The sequence below is a fragment of the Galleria mellonella genome, unplaced genomic scaffold (genome assembly GCF_026898425.1).
Source record: "Galleria mellonella isolate WM207_F2 unplaced genomic scaffold, CSIRO_AGI_GalMel_v1 utg962, whole genome shotgun sequence".
Classification (NCBI taxonomy): Eukaryota; Metazoa; Arthropoda; class Insecta; order Lepidoptera; family Pyralidae; genus Galleria; species Galleria mellonella.
In genome coordinates, this window is record NW_026442180.1 from 263,261 (window position 1) to 280,453 (window position 17,193).

General features: G+C 35.3%; 3 protein-coding genes across 6 annotated transcripts in view; 1 reads left to right on the forward strand and 2 right to left on the reverse strand.

The window, feature by feature from the left end:
* Positions 1-1,284: 1,284 nt before the first annotated feature.
* LOC113522978 (uncharacterized) lies at positions 1,285-4,101 on the forward strand. 2 transcript variants are annotated; one of them, XM_052902896.1, is made up of 4 exons: positions 1,285-1,466; positions 2,212-2,317; positions 2,557-2,712; positions 2,925-4,101. In XM_052902896.1, exons 1-4 carry the CDS (start codon positions 1,420-1,422, stop codon positions 3,036-3,038), a joined length of 423 nt encoding a protein of 140 aa, XP_052758856.1. In that variant the 5' UTR covers positions 1,285-1,419; the 3' UTR covers positions 3,039-4,101. The 2 variants fall into 2 exon arrangements, with proteins under 2 accessions (XP_052758856.1, XP_026764634.2); XM_026908833.3 differs by having other exon boundaries at positions 1,289-1,466; positions 2,189-2,317; positions 2,925-4,100.
* Positions 4,102-4,255: 154 nt separating this feature from the next.
* On the reverse strand, positions 4,256-10,674 carry LOC113522856 (vesicle-trafficking protein SEC22b). The gene is made up of 5 exons (XM_052902895.1): positions 10,446-10,674; positions 10,160-10,269; positions 8,363-8,483; positions 7,113-7,314; positions 4,256-5,580 (listed from the first exon to the last, which is right to left on the reverse strand). Exons 1-5 carry the CDS (start codon positions 10,518-10,520, stop codon positions 5,432-5,434), a joined length of 657 nt encoding a protein of 218 aa, XP_052758855.1. The 5' UTR covers positions 10,521-10,674; the 3' UTR covers positions 4,256-5,431.
* Positions 10,675-12,290: 1,616 nt separating this feature from the next.
* LOC113522849 (ecdysone-induced protein 74EF) overlaps positions 12,291-17,193 on the reverse strand; it is a 299,508-nt gene continuing 294,605 nt past the window's right edge. For all 3 annotated transcript variants that reach the window (XM_052902908.1, XM_052902907.1, XM_052902909.1), the window contains one exon: positions 12,291-16,431. In XM_052902908.1, the coding sequence (XP_052758868.1) occupies positions 15,887-16,431 (545 nt within the window). In that variant the 3' untranslated portion in view covers positions 12,291-15,886. The remainder of the gene's footprint in view (positions 16,432-17,193) is intronic.

Below are 17,193 nucleotides of genomic sequence, written 5' to 3' on the forward strand. Positions count from 1 at the left end.
AGGATTTCCCAAGAGACTACAGCATGGGGTTCTTCAAAAGGGGGGTAAAGAGGTTTCTTCAGGGTCGGCAAGGCACGCGTAATGCTTCTGGTATTGCAGATGTTCATAGGCTACGGTAACCACTTACCATCAGGTGGGCCGTATGCTTGTTTGCCACCTCAGTGGTATAAAAAAAATCGCATCCGCATTACCGATAACAATACGTGCCCCTGCGATAAAAACTCAATCCAGACCATCCAGCACTTGTTGCGTTATTGTCCTATATTCACTACATAGTGGCATAACCATGCTGCGCCATGCTTAGAGTCGCACCATACCAGTTAGATGATATCATCTCCAAGGAGTCTGCTGTTGATTTCCGTACATACATTGTAAATAGGTTAAAAGTAATCAATAATACATAGGTTTAGACAGTCCATTGTATAAATCCATATACATCTTTTTAAACATTTTATTTATCATATTTCGATCATGATCATCATAGCTATAAATAAAAAATATATAAGTGATATACCGTATCAAATATTATAACTATATAAGTGTATAAAAAATAAATAAAAAAAGTATAACAGAAAATAATAAGAATAATAAAAAATAAATAAATAAATATAATAGTATGTATATTTGGTATAATAAAAATATAATAAAATACTAATAACCAGCAGCTGTATATACATAATTCAGTTCGTTATTGTATGTACATAATTATTCTTTATTTCACAGCGGTTTATGGACTGTCGACTTTCGGATGCGCGGCCGCAACAATGCCCGCGTGCCCGGTAGTCGACTATTCTTTTCCTTCTTCGCGATCCCTAACCGCTCTCTACAAGCCGTTTTCAATTATTTTTACACAGTGTAATGCAAATACATGATTGATGTGCTTTCATACGCCCTGCGTCATCTCTTACGGCTGATGATCGGCCGTGCCTCGAATTGGGGACCGGTAGACAGCAGAAGTCGCCAGTTCAGAGACCGACCACATATTAATTTGTTGCAGTATCCGGCCGTATATTTATCTTTCTAATACTTTTTAAATATTGCGTCTAAGTTGCGCTCACCAAGTACCCTCTTATATAGGCATTCTGCCACCTGTATCCAATAGCGAGGACGGGATGCCTTAAATACTGTACCGCAAACCATAAAAAAAAAAGAAATCATTTGTTCAAAATTTCGCATATAAAAATTTTATTACTTTAAAATGCGTAAAAAATATTCAATCTGGTAACGTTGCAAATTATACAGATTAGACTATGACAAATCACTCAGTTTGACAGCACAACGTCAACTGTAATAGTAATCTGTGTATGTTTTGAAATTACTTATGAATTTATTCTTAATGTTACTAAAAAGTTTATAGTTATTTATTTTTAATTTAAGTTAATTAGAAAATATAACATTGGCAAATGTCGTACGTAAAGAATGACGAAACATATTGTAATATGGGATTTCATAAGGAAAGTACTGTGGTATGTAACCCTTCCTTATGAATTTAAAAATAAGTTTTGGCGCCTTAAATTATTATGAAATTTGGGAATTCCGCCTCTAAGAATTTTTTCAATGAATGGTAATCCCGCCTGCGTAACGGCATACGCTGGTGGGGGACCAATAATGGATGATAAGTGAGAATGAAAAGGCAAACTATTTAGTCCATCGTGATAAATAAATCTGAAATTCAGCACGATGGTTTCCAGGGGAGACCACGTGGAGGTCGACCGGTATATTTCTAGCAATGGAACTGGCAGTTTGCATTACTATCAACCCCTTCTCCCTGTCCCTAAGTGTATCCTATACCCGAATTTTTGTTTTTTTTAATAGATGATAATGAAATGGTATTAATGAATGGCTTTTTTAATGGGTGATAATGGAATGAGATCCCCACCCGCGCTATTGGTATACACAGGCGGTGCACCAATGAAGGATGATAGGTCAATGGAGTAGGTCAGTTAGTTCATCGTGACAGATTCAACAAGAATTGTTCATGACAGTTACCAGGGGAAACCACGTGGAGGTCGACCTAATAGGGCATATTGCTAGCAATGGGGCTATCAAACTATATTGCTAACAATCCCTCCCCCCCTTCCGAATTTTGGCTTGTTATACACATAGTATTAACGTTTTATTATAATTATTAATGTATTATTATAGTTGAAACAAACCTTTGAGAAATGTTTGTTGTCTCTAATTACAGAGTGAGTTTTATCTTCATTTAAGTTTAAAGGAATTGGCTGCCAGGAGTGAGTTGAACAAGGATGTCACATTCAGATGCAGGACCATTGGTATTTTGCAGAGTGTTAATGGAAGGTTTTATTTGACTGAAGTAAATACTTAAAAATTATCTTAAATATATACCTTATTAGATGTAGTTTTTATATACAAAAGTTGATTGCTTGCACGCCTCTGTCTCATTCTTGTTATGAAACAGTTATATTTGCATGGCTATGTTTTAGTTTGAAAGATGGAATATGGTAGCACAAGTTTGTGTCCTGTACTGACATATTTTAAGCTTTATTTAGATTATTAAATTGTCATAAAACAAAACTAAATAATTGATTTTAGTTGACTACACCTGTGTATAGATCTGAAACAAGTATTCAATTATCAGCTGCATATCTCAAGAGTCCCCCTCCATCCACGGTTATCCCGTATCCAGTGCAGGTGTTTGGGACGGTGCAGTGGTGTAAGAAGCCAGTGTTAGTTGCCAAATTTATTCAAGTAAGTCGACTAATATTTTAATCTGTAAAGATTTTTCATATACAGCTGAAAGTTATAAGTATCCTTTTAAGGAAGCATTCTATCAGCGAAATTAAAAATATTTTCCTAAAATAAACATGCCATGAAAATAACAAAATTTTTTATCCTTATATCAATTCTGTTTAGTTGGTATGAAGTAGATAACATTTTGTTGCATTTATATTTTGTTGCAGACACTCAACGCTACGATGGCATTACGAATGAAAGATGCAGTTACTTCTATAACTGATACACATTTAGCTACCCATAGTGATGATGAGCATTTCGAGAGAGAAGCAAAGATATAAATTGAAGTTTTTTTTGTTGTATGAATAAATGGAATGGAAACCTCACCTGCGCTAACGGGATATGCTGGCGGAGCACCAGTGAAGGGTGATAGATAAGAATGAAAACAGGCCAGTTAGCCCATCATGATGATTTCATCTGGAATTAATCATGATAGTTTCTAGGGGGAACCGCGAGGAGGTCGACCTGGTTGGGTATATTGCTAGCAATGGGATTCTAAGTCTCCATTACTAACAATCCCTTTCCCCCCAATTGAAGAGTGTTGTGTATTGACTGTCATATACTACCGATTTTATAGGTTTTCTAAAAGTGTATATAAAAAAATATATGTAATAATAATGGATCTTGTATAGTTAACTTGTGGTATACCTAATTAGTTTAACGAGGACATTGTTAATTCAGAGTATTATAGGGTAGGATATATTACAAGTACAATTAATGTCTGTGATAAAACAGCTATGTTACTAATTCATTTAATATAATTTATAAATAAGTTGACATTTGTTACTTATTTATTACTGAAATATAATTAAATAAATAAACAATATGTATTTTTAATTTCTATAATCAAAACAATAATAAGGGAGACAGTTTAAAATAGATGTGTTGTTTATCTGTTCCACTTGCTCTACTGCTGGCGTTGACAGTTGGCTATATCTTACTGATTTATTAAAGTTGTAACTAAACGATGTCTACATAGGAGATATTTAAGACAAATTTACATGAGGGGTATGTAAGATGCCAAAATAATATTTTTTAGAAATTTTGTCTGTCTTTATGTTTGTTTTGGCATCATGCAAAAGCTATGGATGCGGTTTACACAGTTGTGTTCCTGAAGGACTAATTTAAAATTCTGTGTATATTTTACCTTAATACCCCATCAAGAAGTGTTCAAAGATATTGGTTTTCCTACTTCTAAAATCACATGTACGAGTAGCGAGCTAAAAGTTTTACTAACTTATTATCACTGAAAATTTGAAAGTTTTTTTATCACACCATAGTTTTTGTAAGCATAACCTATTAATAGGCCCGTCCTTAGCCTATTTGGTGTCCCTAGGGTTTTTTGGATGGCAATGGCAAAAAAAGGCTGCTATAATCCCCCTGTTCAAACATCTGTTCTGCGTGGTGGTGGATCTGCCAGTGTCTATTGCTAATAAAGGGGATTAACGTCCCCAATACTAATAATCCCATTTCTCTTAGCTACAGAAAAAAAGAAAAAAAAAAGTACAAATAATGCACATTTTTATTCATTCTTAAATAAATATATTTATTAACAATAAGTGAAAATTTACAACATTCCTTCACCGAACATAGCTATTTATAAAAAAAAATATATATATATATGATTTATTATCTGCAGAGATTACAATTGAAGCCATTTCATTAATAAAATTAAATATTGAATCATTTATTGGTTGAAAACAATACAATTAAAATAAAAAAAAAGGTAATCTTATTGCAAATATATTGCAATGGAATGCTTTTTTCCAAACGTATTTACCTACACAAAAAAAAAAAAATTGCCTAAAGCTAATATTGGTCATGTAAACACTACTTCAGGAGCATATCAGTTTGTATTTAAAATAAACATACAAGGACATATCAGTACTATGTGATGTCTGTATATGGCCAGACCTTCGAGGTTCACGCCATTGATTTAATATGTACTGAATGCATGTAGTAAAACAGTAAAAAAAATTTTTGTAATTGACCAGCATGCATAAATTATTGGACCAATTAGTATTTTTATTTTATTTTTATTAAAATGGAATATAAAAGGACAGTAATATGTTCACAACTTTCCCAAGGTTAAAAAAAAACTGTTACTCACTTGCCAGTTACACTGATTCTTGATCGTGGTTATTTCATTATCTATGACAAAGCGATTTCGCAACAATTTCTTTTTCTTTCTAGATCATCCCTTTCTTCTAAGAAAATGTACATTAGTGCGAATACATAGAAAATTAAAAGAGAACTCTCGTTAATAATTGTTTATCAATGGCGAAAATTTTGTCTATGGATTATTTATAATTCAATGTTTAACAATAGATAATTTTCTGAACATATTACTTTTTGTTGTATCTAATGCTTATATTATTTAGTTTTGTAAAAATGAGTTGAAGCAATTTTTTTTTTAATAATATAGAGCAATTATTAAACAGAAAATCTCTATGTTACAATTACATATTCTAAGTTTTTTTCATACAATTTATATTACCTACTATTAATAATATCATAGATAAATAAGGCAAGTTTTACATTATAATACATTTATTAAGCCACAAAGCTACGAGTCAAAAACAAAAATTCGATAACAATATAAACATAGACAAATATTTATTTCAACTCATTTTTACTATACTAAGATCACAAATTATACAGCCAAATTAAACCCTTAGAGAACCCAGAAGTACAATACAAACACAAGTAGTATAACTGCGCCCGCTGTTACCTTTACCAACATAGATTTTGTGTTTAGGTATGTTGCGTCTTTCTTGTATTTTTGTGTCATCATTGATAGGTTTTGCGTCTTTGTATCCAATTCTGAAAGATTAAAATAAAAAAAAAATCAATAATGTAGAATGAAAGTGCAGTTGTCATTTAATTGATGGACATAATAACTTTGGATGTGTGATTTAAAAACTGCTTTGCTTCGCCTTTCGTTGATATCTACACTACAGAAATATTCATGAATATATTTTCGTTCTAGCATGGATGTTTTCCTATATATATTATACATTCACTATCAATTTTCTATTACATTTGGGACTTTTTTATTAGATGAAAATGGAATGGCAATCTCGCCTGCGCCATATAGGTATACGTTAACCCTTCTCTGCATGATTTTTTTTATTGGTGAAATCAAAGTCATATAATCAAAGTGATATAATTCATGTTTAAAATTAAAGGAAAAATGGTTAAAACAATAAATTTGACAGCTATGTTTTTTTTTTCTGCTATGGACATTAAAAAGGTATCCAGACACGATCAACTTAAAGTGAACTTGGTCTTTTATATAAGTTTTAGGCATTCAATGTTATGATGGAAATTTCCACCAGTATGCAAAGAAGGGTTAACGAGGCATGAGTGATGATAGGTCAGGATGGTCTCTTATTAGTTGGTCTACTGTGACAAAATGATCAGGAAAGCACGATGGTTTCTAACGAGGACAATGCCAGAGGGTCTGAGATCTGATAGTACATTAATATATTGTAATATTGTTTGCAATATATATGTATCACACTTAATTATTAACAATACTCCTCCTGCTTGACAAAGTCGGTTTGCTCATATTTTTTTTTATGGGTGAAAATGGTATGGTAACCCCGCCTGCGCTAACGGGATACACTGGCGGAGCACCAGTGAAGGGTGATAGATGAGAATGAAAACAGGCCAGTTAGCTCATCATGACGAATTCTTCAGGAATTAACCATGATAGTTTCCAGGGGAAACCGCGAGGAGGTCGACCTGGTTGGGTATATTGCTAGCAATGGGATTTTTAGTCTCCATTACTAACAATCCCTTTCCCCCCTTGCTCATATATTCAATATGCTGTGTAATATCATCATATCAGCCATTTACTGTTAACTATTGAACATAGTCCACCGTGTGGTCCCAGCATAGAATAGTTCACCCCTCCACGGGTGTCGTAAGAGGCGACTAAGGAAACTTAATGGTGGAGAAATGGACAATTGTCTTAAAACACCACTAAAAAAAAAGTAAAGGAGTTAAGGGGCCGCCTGAAAATCAGCGCTATATAGGTACATCTCGCTGGAGCTGTACATATATAGCAACAGCTGAGGCGGCTCCTATTACCAGCAACATTGTTCTTTTTTCTTTTTGTTTTAATTTTCTTGATAATGGTAATAAAGGTTATCTATCTATCTACCTATCTATCTATCTAAAAGCTTAACTACAGTTGCTAAACCGCCTGCCAAGCATGGCAACTACTGGCAAAATTCTCTTTCTGGGGAAGGCTTATATTCAGCAGGGGACAGTTAACGGGTATGACGATAACTGAACCTAGGCCTCTCGCTGTAATGCTGTAAATGTTGAGTAGTATTAATCAGAATTACCGGAGAGTACGGCGCCGCGCTGCAGCACGTCGTCGATGTTTTGCATCATGATGCGCTGCACGTCGCCGAGTTGCGGCGCCAGCGAGGCCGCCGCGCCGCCCGCGCGCCGCGCCCGCGCACCACCCTCCGCATACTGCCGCCGCGCGCGCTGCATCCACGTGTCGAACTCGATGAACGTATAAGGCCGCGTCACTGTATTCACCTGCAACGTTACAGTCCTCTTATTTTGATGGTTGTTTTTTATACAACTCAGAATGACAAACAAGCTGACGGTCCACCTGATGGAAAGTGGTAACCGTCGCCTATAGACATGAGCAGTACCATGGACATAACAGAGTATACTGTTTCGCCCATGATACCCCCCATGCCATTGCTGAGGACTCAGGTGTTATTTCTCTGTATCCTGTAAATTCACGCCATATCCCACCCTTCAAACCGAAACACAGCCATGCAAACACAACTGCTTTACGATGGAAACACGAATGAGGGAGAGGTACCAAAGCAAACGACTTTTGTACAAAGTCTCCCTCTGATAAATGATAGGCAGCAGGCGCTGGAAGTGCCTATATAATGGCTATATAATTTAAGGGGCCGCCTGAAAACCAGCGCTATATAGGCACATCTCGCTGGAGGTGTGCATATATAGCAACAGCTGAGGCTTTCTTTTTTTTTTTTTATATTATTAGTGGTAATAAAGACTGCCTATCTATCTATAATGTAAGAAAAATTTATAATTTATATATACAAATCATAATTCTCAGAAGTGGTAAAGCATGGGAGGCGCTATGGACATCACCATGTATTCAAAATGTGTATCGACGACTGTTACCTGAGGCAAAGGTTACTACTTTCCATCAAATAAATCATCAGCATCATCAACACATTTTTAAGAATACATGGATGGCGAAATTTGAGACTGTACTGTATTGTTACTAATGGGGAGATTTGTCCCCATTGCAATCAATATATCCTATCAGGTTCCCCCTGGAAACAATCGTGACTAATTTATCGTCGGATTCGTCACCATGAGCTAACTGACCTGCCTTTTCATCCTCATCTAACACCTCCCACTGGTGCCCCGCCAGTGTATACCGACAGCGCAGGAGGGGTTACCATGCCATTTTCATCCATTACAAAAAGTTGAAACTTGCATTATTGAGTGTTGGCAGAGTTACCATTCTATTTTCATGCCATTAAAAACAAACCTAACTAAATTATTATTAATGTACATAGTATATTTACAAACATACCCTTTTACCGTATTGTTGGTAGAATTCTTGTGCAATTTCTTCTAAATAGCTGAATGCTAGTCTCTTACTATAGTTACGTTCACAGAGGACCAAATAACAGATCTCGTTCTCAATTAAATAACTGGAAAAATATAAACGCAATAGTTAACATTTAACAAACATATTTAGATATATATTTAAATTTTAATATAACTAACATTATTTTAACTATTAAATTTTATAGTGTGTATATATATATATATATATATATATATATATATATATATATATCATACATATATATATATCTCATATATATATATATATATATATATATATATATATATATATATATATATATATATATATATATATGTGTATATATATATATATATATATATATATATATATATATATATATATATATATATATATATATAGGAGAGACAAAGAGAAATTAATGGTAGAAGGGTTTTCCTGCCCCCCTCAATGATTGAGGGTAGGGCAGCAGCATCCTACTTAGAATATATCACCAAAGGCTAACTGCAGTCGCTAACCTGCTTGTCAAGCATGGCAACTACTGGTATACCACATCTTTATAGAGGACGCCTATGTTCAGCAATGGGTAGTTAATGGCTGATGATGATGATGATATATCTGTGCCTCTAGTGAGAAAGGGTTCAATTCAAAACACTTTTCAGGAGAGCCAAAAAACAGAAAAAAATTCTGCTGCTTTTATTATTTGCTAATTGAACAAGTCAATGATTGCATTTATAGTAATTTTTTCTCCTCTTTCTTATGAAATTGTCAGTTTTTGTGTAAAACCAATAGTTTTAAAAATAATTCTATTATACCTAATCACACTTAACAAAAATATTAAAATTATCATGTGAAAATAATTTTAAGTTGAATTAAAACTATTTTATTGAAGTATTGAAGAAAAACAATGTTGTTTATTTTACGCTATAAAAAAATAATCGCTATTAAATGGTGTAAAAGGTTCAAATCAAATGATTCATTTTTCATATTTAAAGGGTGGTTCTAAGTATGTTGTCATTTTTGGCACTATTTTTGTAAAATATTGTAGTTTTATTTCTAATTATGACTTTTTTACCACAAATATTTTGTTAATTTTAGCCTTTTACATGTTTACTATCTCTATTGTTTTTGTTACGGTTCTTATACCATTCGAAAGAGAAAAATTTGCTTATTTAAAGTAGCCTAAAAAAGAAAAAGGCTATAACTTGAGTTATACCCTTTCTCACTAGAGGCACAGATATACATATATTTATGTAGAATGTAGCTAATTAAAGTATTTATTATTTTAATAAAAAATATATTTTATTGAGTGGTTCTAAAACAAAAAATAGAATGATAATAATAACAGAGATAATAAAAAATAATAGAGAAATTATGTTCCACAATAAATAAAAAAAATTTTTGTTCAAGCAATCTTTTAGTACCATTAAGATTTATATTGCACAAGGAATGATATCTATTTCATCAGCTAAACATAAATCAACTGAACTTATCAACAATATAATTTTATGGATTATTATACATTCTTAGATCATTTATATTATGTGTATTTATAACATTGCAATATGTCTAATGTCCAAGGCTATATCCATTTTCAATAAAATTGGTAGGAAGCTGTCAAAGTATAAAACACATACAAATAAAACATCCCTATTAATATTACATGTACAGGTATTGTTTTAAGATCAGGGGTTTAACAATAGTACACTAAATAATAGTTAAGGTAACAATAAAGATGTATATAGGGAGTAAACAAAAAATAACAAGCTCTGCACTCACTGGAAGAGGTATGGGCCAGTCTCAATGGAGCAGCGCAGGGGTGACTGTGGCCCTAGTTTCCTAAACAGCATTTTTGCTTGATTCTGATACTCCAGAACATTGCAGCCGCTCTGCGAACCACCACAGCAAATTAAAAATAAAAATATAATTAAGAAAAAAGAAAGTAACGCAACTTAAACATATTCGGGTCGATAACTCTTAATACGTATGTGGGTGTTGTGAAATTTACTCCGTGTGCAAGGAATTGGAACTAATTATACGTGAAAAAAATAAATTATTATGTTACCTGCTCATCTTCTTGCATAGTGGCTGCTAAGGGGAGCCCATCCACAACCCTCGCAATCATTGTCATTAAAACCATTTTGTAATTTGTTAAATGTCTATCACCCTAAATAAAAATAAATTTATGTTTCAACCAGTAATTTCATACAGCAAAATTCACTTTTACTTCTCATTATTGGGATAGTGAAATTGGAAAACAACTCGAACTGACAGCTGTGGATACACGTAAAACGTCAAAATGTTAGTGACATGACAACAACACGTCATTTATGATTGTCTGTGGTATTGGATATCGATGCGTTCGTTGTATCTTAATTTTTTAAATGTGAAAATATAAAACAACGTAATATTCATGAAATTACTTTTGATTTTGGTAATATACATCTACAACCTTTTGTAAATAATTATGTATCAAAAGAATGTGCTTCTGGTAAAGTAATTTATGAATGTACCATTTATTTGCAAAGAATAAGTAAATTTTTGGTTGGATATTAGCAGTTTTTATATTAAAAAATCTTTTGCGTTCGAGGCCACTTTTTTTATTTATAAATTTAATAATATTTAATTTAATATATTTGGATATATTATGTAGCGTCATCTATTAACTAAACAGAGATTATAATATGGGCTCTAGAGAATTAATAAAAATATCTCAACATTTGTTAGCACAAAACTTTGAGTGTGTGTGGGGGGGGGGGGGAGTTTTTTTTAATGGATGATAATGGAGTGGTAACTCCGGTGACGAATTCAACGATATATTAGTCACTATGATTTTCAGGGGCATTCATCTATTATTGATAGCAATGGGGATTAACTATTGTTAATAATGGTTAGTTAACAGCGTCATTGCTAGAAACATACTTTATCAGATCGACCTCCATGCAGTTCTTCTTGGAAACCATCTTGGTTAATTTTTGTGGAATTTATCTGCGGATACTATAAGCGGGGTTACTGTATCGTTATCACTATAATTTAAGATATACCCGCTTATTAATAAAAACGTCAAACCTCTCAGAAAACTATTTTAGATATTGAAGTGTTTTGTCCTTTTTTTGTACTAATTTCTCAATTAAAAAGACAGTACACTTTAATAGTTAAAATAGGTTTGTAGGTTTTAATTTTTATGAATAAAGAGGTAATCTATTAAAAAAACTTTGTAAATAGATACAATTTATATAATACCAAAACAAACATATATACTCATGAATCTTTGTGTTGTACAGCATTTGAACCCGTCACTATGCCTGCACAGGCCATGAAAATGTTTATAATGTAAAAAAAAGTAAACTGTCATTAGAAGTCTGCTAACAAAATAGTATGTTATGTATCTATTTTTGTATTATTTTTCTCTTTTTCTTTCAGGGAAATTAAGTTTTTAATAAATTATTTTCCCTGCTATCACTACAGATTAAAACTGGCCTAACGTTATAGGATCCTAATAGAATAAATTTTAGTAATGGAGATTGAGAATCCTATTGCTAGCAATATACCCAACCAGGTCGATCTCCTCGTGGTTCCCCCTGGAAACTATCATTGTTAATTCCTGATGAATTCATCATGATGGGCTAACTGGCCTGTTTTCATCCTCATCTATGACCCTATACTGGTGCTCCACCAGCGTATCCCTTTAGCGCAGACGGGGTTACCATACCATTTTCACCCATCAAAAAAAAAAAAAAAAGAATAGAATAAATTGCTGCAAACTTCTTCATTGACCGCATTAATAACGGTACAAATGATAATATTTAATTCGTAGGCCTGTGTATTATATTGACTAGATATAATAATTTCATTGTTTGCACTCACAGTCTAATATTACGTTTATTGAAGGGTATAAGAAAACAAGAGATTGTATTTTATTGTGGATATTTTATTAACATTATCATCATGCATCAAATTTATGTGCTAACTCATTTACACTTATAACTAACTATACATAGAAAAATAACTTAACTAGGGGGCAGAAAATACAGTATTTGTAAAATTAACAACTAAATTATAATTAAGATATCGGACTTGTAAAACTAAAAGCAAGATCACTGTGTCGTACAAAACTCTCAGAATACGTAAAAACAATTTTGTTACAACGAAAGTGCCATCTATTGTCGGGTAGTCAAAACTCAACAACGGGAGTCGATTATAACATTATGTTGTCAATTTAAAAACGTTTCCCTTTGGAATTATGTATTCAAACATCGGACACAGATTAAATAACGTCAATAATACATTGAAATAGTATAGTCAACGACAAACATTTTCAAGTTCTGCCTAAGGCGATCGCAGCGCCCTCCTCGCCTATTACCAAATCACTAACCTTCTCATTGCTTCCATGCAAAATATTTTCATATTTTACCTATCTAACGGCCTAGTACGTGGTACTTGGGCCGTGAGGGTGTGCGTTTGGTTCCTACATCGTCACTTTATTTACAATAAATTTATGGTCGGCGCGACGCTGACGAGCGACGCGCAAGCGATCGTGCGTGCGTAACGCGTGCAACGCGACGCGACGCGACGCGACGCTGGTCGCCGCCGCGCGACTTTCAAGTGCGACGACATCGCATACCGAACACGCGTCCGTATTAATTTTAAATAAATTTTATGATGCTAAGACTAGGCTCGATTAAAATAATTTCTTTAACAATAATTTTCTCGAGGTGCTGTTATAATTTACATTGAAAATTTAAGTACATTAAGTTTATTAGAAACTTTGATTTTTCAACAACATCAATTCGACTAAAATTATTAAAACTTTCCGAGCATCATTTTAAATGCTTGCTCAAACATTTTGCCTACTAACCGGTAACTCGTGTTTCACAGTATCGATTAGCATTATACACTAGCCGACTTATAATTCTGAGAGCATTCACCTTCGCGTGGTCCATTCATTAACTACTAATAATTAATTTATTATAAGTATATTACAATAAAATTTGTAACCTATAGAACGAAATTTCCTAAAGGGAAAGACTATGAAGTAGCAGCGGAGGCGAAACGATTAAGTACGGCGCGACTGTCGCACGACAAACAGTCGCGCGCGAGTCGCTACCGACCCGCCATCACGCACCGCTGCGTCGCTGCGCCTCGACCAGCGACGAAAATAAATAAGTTAAAATCTATAGATATATTTACAAAAGCATAAAGAAAAGTGCCGAAAGGAATAGGTCGTTTTGAAAATTCCATCTAGCTATATAAAAATATTGTTAAAATTCCACTTTTTTAAAATATTGATGTACATATATATATATATATATATATAAATAAATATATATAATATTTAATCACATGGAACGGGCACTGGATTTGTTCGAAGAAGTTTGGACACTGAGATCTTTTTACCTATTTTATTAACAATCACTTAACGCACTGGTTTTTATATAGTATCGCTTCACCTGTATATCGGTACTATATTATTGGTCTAACATATTGCATGTGTTGCTAGGCTGTCAGTCGGTCCCTTGTAGCACCCATCATCCTCGACACTGGACTCTAAGGCTCGTCACACCGCACTCTGAGCGCGCGCAGCCCGCCACGACCCTCCAATTACACTATAAACACTTACTCGCTACAACTTGATATATTTTACTTTGAATATAAAAATATTGCATATTCAGATAGCCGTGCGGTGTCGCGCGGGCTGCGGCCGCCCTAACGTACGCTACGTACACACATATAGCAAATACACCGCACCACTTCGCGTAACCACAAGTAGTTGTGGCTCTCCTATTTTATAATACAATACCGTCTCTGTATATAAACACGTATATAAATGATTGCTTCTCTTGTAAACTACAACGCAACGTACCGTCCACTGCCGCGTGCGCCGCGAGCTACGCTACACCCTAATCGACCTTTCTTTATCATCTATCTAGTTAAAGTATTATGATTCATTAACATTGGACCACAAATCGTAATTAATTATTAATAATATTTATTCAGGTAACAAAAAAATAGAGATCTCGCGTGGCGTTGATGCGAAACAAATGGCAATAATCTCTTAAGCGGATAGACTCTTGATATGCGCCCGTGGGAGACGGCACTATAACGATTTACAATATAATACGATTGATATGTCAAACAAACGATGTAGGCTGCGCCCGCGCGAGATCTCCGTCCAACAGGCTTACTATCATAAATTTAAATAAACAAAATAATCTAGGACATGTCCACTTAAATAGCTCACTTATAGTAAACATCTATTCATAATAATTAAAACAATAAACGCACAAATCATCCCTTAACTATATTCATTATATCAGATTTCTAACAGAAAGTTGGCAGTAGGTTTCAGTACTAATGTAGACTTTTAATTCCACAAAATAAAAGAACCAAAAATAATATCATTTGAAATTCGGTTTCTGGCTACATGGTACGCGGGCGCGGGGGGAGGCGGGCCGCTCGCGATTGGCCGCCGAGCGGTCCGCTCTCCCCGCCCCGTACACTGACAAGCGACGACCAACACTGAGATGAACTGAACAATAACTTGTACAATGCACTTCAAGTAAACAATATAATATGCTATATAATATACATGTATATAATCAACAGTTTAGTGAGGTCCTTTGTAACAAGGTGTAAATATGCAAATGGCCTTGACAAGCACCAAAAACGTGATCTGAGGATGTCACATATGTTATATGATAGTTCCGTTGCTATATAAACATTTTACGTAAATATTTCTTTAATATAAACTCTTATTGTATGTATATATCTACTATAAGTTCACACTAATTGCATTATTGTAAAACTGTATTTTCAAACATCGTAAATTGTATATTATATCCTTATGAATCGTTACTTTTGCTTAGTTTTGAGGTAGGAAGTTCTGATTTCGTGGATCCACGTAAACATGCAATATATAGAAACTTCAATACAAACATTTAAAAATTCGTTTTGAACATTATACAAAAATCACTCCGTACCGTAGGTATAACAAACAGCTAGCAAATTTAGTGTTCCTCTTCTGAAATACCCCTAAAAATAGGTACCTATATAAACATTTGAGCAATATATTTCGTCTCTCCTATTTTTGTATAAATATTAAATTCAATGATAAGTTTATATTAGTTCGATTTGAGAATATAATATTTATCTTAATAACATTATCATAAAGCGATCGGAGAACGTAATGCATGATGATTTGAAAAATAGACGAATTTACTAAGTATTTAGTGAAAAAATGTAAGAGAAAAATGAATACGCATCTCTATAACGTAGTTACGTATGACAGAAAGTCCTGTGTCACTCAGTCCATCACTGGAGATTCGAACCGATAACGTTCGGGATAAGTCCGGCTCGGCGCTCAGCGCTCAGCGTTCAGCGCTCACCGCTCACCGCTCAGCGTTCAGCGCTCAGCGCTCACCGGTCAGCGCTCACTGCGCACCGCCCACCGCACCGCTCGCTCGCTCACTGACACGCTCGCTCAGCGCGCACGCGGGCGGCTCGCGCCTACGCCAGCGAGCAGTCTATTTCGACGATGTCCTTGGGCACGTCTACGAACTGGTAGACGAGCCGCTGGCCGTCCACCTTGGCGAGGATGCCGCGCTGGTAGTAGTAGCGCAGCGCGCGGCCCATCGTCTCGTAGTTCATGTCCGGCTTGTTCTTGTGCAGGCCCCACAGCCGCGACACCGCCTTCGAGTCCACCAGCTTGAACACGCCCTTCTCGCGGTTCGTCCACTTGATGTAGCGCGGGCAGTACTCCCGGTCCTGGAGGAGCTTCAGCAGGAACTCCCACAGGTACGTGGTGGAGCCCTCGCGGCTCTTGCGCTTGACGCCGGGCGTGGGTGGCGCGTCGCTCCGCGGCCTCTTCTTGGGCTTGAGTTTGTTGTGGTGGTGGTGCCGCTGGTACTCGCCGAAGTCGAACACGGAGTAGGGCAGGTCGTCGTGGGGCAGGGGCGGGGGTGCGGGCGCGGCGAAGTGGTGCGCGCCGCCGCCCCCGCCACCCCCGCCGCCGTACCCGTAGCCGTAGGCGTCGCGCTCGCTCATTGCACCCACTGGAAAAGAACGCAAACGTGGAGCTTAGCTACAAGTGATGGGCAAGAAGTAAAATATACTAGTAAAATAGCACACACAGAAAACCATTCATTCTTTTTTTTTTTAATATATATTTTCTTTATTGCACGTGAACAATAGACACAGCGATTAGTTTATCAACTTGTTAGCAAGGAAGGACTTATCTCTAAAAGAGATCTCTTCCAGCCAACCCAGTGTAGTTAGAGAGAAAATAATTAATTGGAGGGTAATCTAGTAAAGGAAAAGTACAAGTAAATGTATGTCTATCTATCTAAACTTGAACAAATAAATTCGAGATTTTCAGTTTAAAGTAGGGCCTATATCGTCATAGTCGTAGAATACTGACGGATCTTTATATGTAATCTTTGTTCGATCCGTCAGTATTCTACGACTATGACGATATGTACCTAGTACATATTTGATCTCGTGAATGTCGTAAGAGGCGACTAAGGGAACTTAATGGTAGAGGAATCGGAAAAAGCATCCCTCTTAAAACATGTCTAAAATTCTAACTGCGGTTGCCAACCCGCCTGTCAAGCGTGGCAACTACTGTTAAAACTCTCCTTAATGGCAAGTCTTATGTCCAGCAGTGGACAGTTAATGGCTGAAATGATATTATAATTGCACTGTAGGCTCATTTGTGTGTGATCAGTGTAAAACATATTTGAATTGGGTGTAAACTCAATTTAAACAATAGTGAGATCTCCCACAGTTTCGGCGTGGGAACGCTAAGTCTAGACAAT

Coding starts and splice junctions, on each gene's coding strand:
- LOC113522978 (XM_026908833.3), top strand. CDS start 1,404: ATGTCGTACGTAAAGAATGACGAAACATATTGTAATATGGGATTTCAT. Junction 1,467..2,188: donor TTCATAAGGAAAGTACTGTG/GTATGTAACCCT, acceptor CTCTAATTACAG/AGTGAGTTTTATCTTCATTT. Junction 2,713..2,924: donor TAGTTGCCAAATTTATTCAA/GTAAGTCGACTA, acceptor ATTTTGTTGCAG/ACACTCAACGCTACGATGGC.
- LOC113522856 (XM_052902895.1), bottom strand. CDS start 10,520: ATGGTTTTAATGACAATGATTGCGAGGGTTGTGGATGGGCTCCCCTTA. Junction 10,270..10,445: donor CTATGCAAGAAGATGAGCAG/GTAACATAATAA, acceptor GGTGGTTCGCAG/AGCGGCTGCAATGTTCTGGA. Junction 8,484..10,159: donor ACTGGCCCATACCTCTTCCA/GTGAGTGCAGAG, acceptor ATATTTTTCCAG/TTATTTAATTGAGAACGAGA.